This window comes from Cyprinodon variegatus, unplaced genomic scaffold, assembly GCF_000732505.1.
Source record: "Cyprinodon variegatus isolate N-32 unplaced genomic scaffold, C_variegatus-1.0 Scaffold2600, whole genome shotgun sequence".
Taxonomy (NCBI): domain Eukaryota; kingdom Metazoa; phylum Chordata; class Actinopteri; order Cyprinodontiformes; family Cyprinodontidae; genus Cyprinodon; species Cyprinodon variegatus.
The window spans coordinates 13,964-17,438 of NW_015153053.1; the positions used below are offsets into that span (position 1 = coordinate 13,964).

The following is a 3,475-nucleotide window of genomic DNA, read 5'->3' on the forward strand; positions in this document are numbered from 1 at the left end:
TGGCAATCAGAACTCTACCTGTGTCATCGGATTTCTAGACAGATTTCTGATGAATCGCTGGATTCAAACTGTTTATTGTTGGCCCTGTAACATCACAGCAGATAATTTCAGGGGAATAAAACCTCCAGGAGGTTCCAAACATTCTTCTTTCAACCTATAAAGTTGCGCTTTGTGCTGTGAATATGAGATTTGTATTTACATGGATCTTAGTGAGAAAAGAGAAATAAAAAGCTGAACTGGCTACATGAACTGGATGAACAGGAGAAGCACATAAAAACTCTGTACTTGTTATTCAAGACATTAGCTAAGGTCACACAGTTAAATCATAGGTCCAGAAGAAAGTGATTCCTGCTGCTTTTCTTGCGGACCTGATACAACGATCAGTGGAAAAACCATCTGATCCTTTATGATATGTGAGCGTTTTCTTCATCTCATGACAGAGAGATAAATATACATTTAATAAGCACAACTTAATTACATTTCAATACAGTCAACACATATGATTACATGATAAATTCCCTGGTTTGTATGTTTTACTGATCATTATCTTTATATATAGGAATTATTAAAGGAATTTTTTTAGGTATTCTGTGCTTATGGATAAGGAATATAGTAAATGGCCCTGAAAAGTCTCTTTATGCTGGATTTTTACAGTTATTGCAGTTGTGGTAATAAAAGTAAAACGATCGATAGATTGATACAGGCAACTTTATTCATCCAGAGGGAAATTCAAGTGTGTAGGACAACATTCATATTATCTGAATAAAAAAGGACTCAAGAGGGGTTTAACAGGGACAGAGGAAATTCTAATGAATACAATGCATTCACTGCAAAAATGATTTAAAAATGAGTAAAAATGTCTTAAATTAAGTGTATTTAGGCTTAATTAGAGCAGGTAAATAAGATGATTTGCCAATGGAATTCGTATTTTTAATCTTAAAGTAAGATGCAGTTGTTTTTTCTTATTTTAAATGTAAATTGTCTAGTTCAACTGGCAAAATCACTCACTTACCTCCCTAATTGAATAAAAAATGCACTTATTTTAAGAAAAAAAAATGACTTAGTGAGATTTACATTTTTTGCAGTGTTCCATTTATTAAATGTATTTACAAGTGGGCTCAATCTTACCTTTAGTTTTCCTATTTTATCAAAAGTATTAACTTTTAATGTTTTGATAAGGGAATTTCTGTCATGTTTCTAAAATATAACTGCACAATATTCCACTCAAAGTTAATTTGAAAAAATCAGAAACTGAAGTTAAACTTGCAATATCAACGAGAACAATTCCATTTAGATTTTTTTCATGAATAGTTCAGCCCAAATAAGTTTTCACTTATACTAATAATGGAGAAACTACCAGGCAGTCTTGAACCATATACAGAGATCCCTGTAATGATGGAATGTATTTCTATATTGTTCTTAGAATGGAAAAAAATGTTATTCAGTCTAAAATACCTGAAAATGAAAACAATCAATATGGAGAAGGTAAAAGAAAAATATTCTTACCTGAATGCCAGTCTTGATGGCCATCTCTCTCAAAAGTGAGATTCTCTGAAGGTTGTGTTTTTCTATTACTTCGTCTAAACTTTCACTGATTGAGAAGATTGAGAGAGTGTAAAGTCCTGCCAAAAATGCACTCTGACACACATGCACAGACTCACATGCACCTTTTAAAAGTGTAGTGGTAATAATCTTGCGCCTCATTCTTGATTCTGCTCCATAACTCATCAGAGGTCAGTCTTGCCCACATGGTCTTTGCTGAAAAGTTGGCTCTGTTGCTCTGGCTTCTCCGCCGGCGACTCCTGCGACGGGATGGGAGCTCTTCTGTGCAGGACTCAGGTGCAGAAGAGGACGAACTCAGGAGGCAGTTTAAGAAGTGACTGACAGCTACAGAAAAAGCTGCAGGCTCCACACCCTGACAGAATAACATAAATGAATAAACCATAGACTAAAGATTTCTACTTTTGTTTTGGAATCGTTTCACTGCGTACCTTGAGGTAGGTCCTGAAGATGTGTTTTGCACTTCTGATGATGACTTCACTGATGGAAATTCTCTGTTGGAAGATATGACTGGTTATTTGTACATCCAATCAACTGTGGCCTTTTCATTTCAGTAAATGTAATCCTTAAATTTAAACCTAAATGTTGTCTTGTTCTTCTAGCCTTAAAATAATTTTTTTTTCCTTGCATTTACCATTTTTAAACTGCAAATAAAACAAGTGCAGTTGGACACAGCAATCACTGAACATTTTTAAGAAACGCACAAAATGACTCTTTGTGATATCTTTAGGAATATATTTTTGCTTTAATAAAAACCTAAATATTAGATTAAAGTATTCAAGCACTTAGTTACATTTTCACTTTGTTTTCTTTTACATGAAAACAAGCAAACGGTGATTTTGACCATAGTTTCTCAGTTAAACCTAAAGGAAAGCGTTTAACCTGAACTTGATTGGCTACATCTCTGTTTGGAAACACAGAACAGAAAAAACAGCTTTTTCATTGCATTGTTTAGAGGTGGTCAGTAAATCCAAAATCCACCAATCACATAAATCACATAAAAATAGAAACAACCTTTAAGCTTTAAGATGTTGTGTTATGACCTTTAGACAGCTTTATTGTTCCATTAGTTACCTTTACATGGTTGAGTCTCTCCTTCTCCTCCACCTTGTCCAGCTCCATCAGTATGGCGCCCAGATATCGCACATTCACACCTCGCCGATGGATCGCTGAGGTCAGAGTCACTCCATCCATTGGGACGGCTGAATGGTTGAGACAGTCCCTCAGCTAACATATAAAAAACACACATCAAAGGATGGAAAATAAATCCTACTTTTATTTTAAGCATGCTTTTATTGTCCTTTGAATTATTATTTTATGCATTTGGTCTACCAGTTGGACCTACACCTGCAGACTAAACCAACTATCAGGATTCAGCTGTGGCTGGCTAAAAGGGAGTGGCAAACCTGAGATCATGAGCACCAAAAAAAAAAAAAACAAAAAAAACAGTAGGATGCCAAACAAAGGAGGGAAGAAGATGAACAGAGGAGAGGCTGAAGGAAGAGCTGGAGCTGGAAGAGCACCAACAGAAAGAAGGTAACAGAAGCAAACTGGAGAAGAAGGAATGCATGAAAGTGGAAACAAAGAACAGTAGCAGCAGGAAAAAAAGCAACAGAAAGTAGTGATGCTATGAGATGAGCCGAGACTTCGAGGCGTGTCAAGTACTGGAGGGAGCCATACCATGTGACCGCTTCGGGAAGTGGTTTAGCTCGCCTGGAACTTCAGCCGGCATTTAAACAGCCTCTGTGTTCAATCAAGATGTGGGAGCTTGTAGGAGATTTGAATAGTTTTTGTTATATTCTAAGAACAGATTGGCTGGAAAAACAACCAATCTAGTTGGTTAAAACTAGTTTTGTTAGATTAAACAATGTAATTATGAAAAACTGAGGAAGCCACTAGATGTAATGGGTTTTAA

General features: G+C 35.9%; 1 protein-coding gene across 1 annotated transcript in view; it reads right to left on the minus strand.

The window, feature by feature from the left end:
• The window catches only part of LOC107080978 (clustered mitochondria protein homolog), a gene marked incomplete at its 3' end in the record, with an annotated part of 12,147 nt that overhangs the window by 6,400 nt on the left and 2,272 nt on the right, over positions 1-3,475 (minus strand). The window contains exons 4-7 of the mRNA XM_015369187.1: positions 2,635-2,787; positions 1,992-2,054; positions 1,668-1,915; positions 1,507-1,591 (exon numbers count right to left, since the gene is read on the minus strand). Coding sequence (XP_015224673.1) covers positions 1,507-1,591; positions 1,668-1,915; positions 1,992-2,054; positions 2,635-2,787 — 549 coding nt within the window. The remainder of the gene's footprint in view (positions 1-1,506; positions 1,592-1,667; positions 1,916-1,991; positions 2,055-2,634; positions 2,788-3,475) is intronic.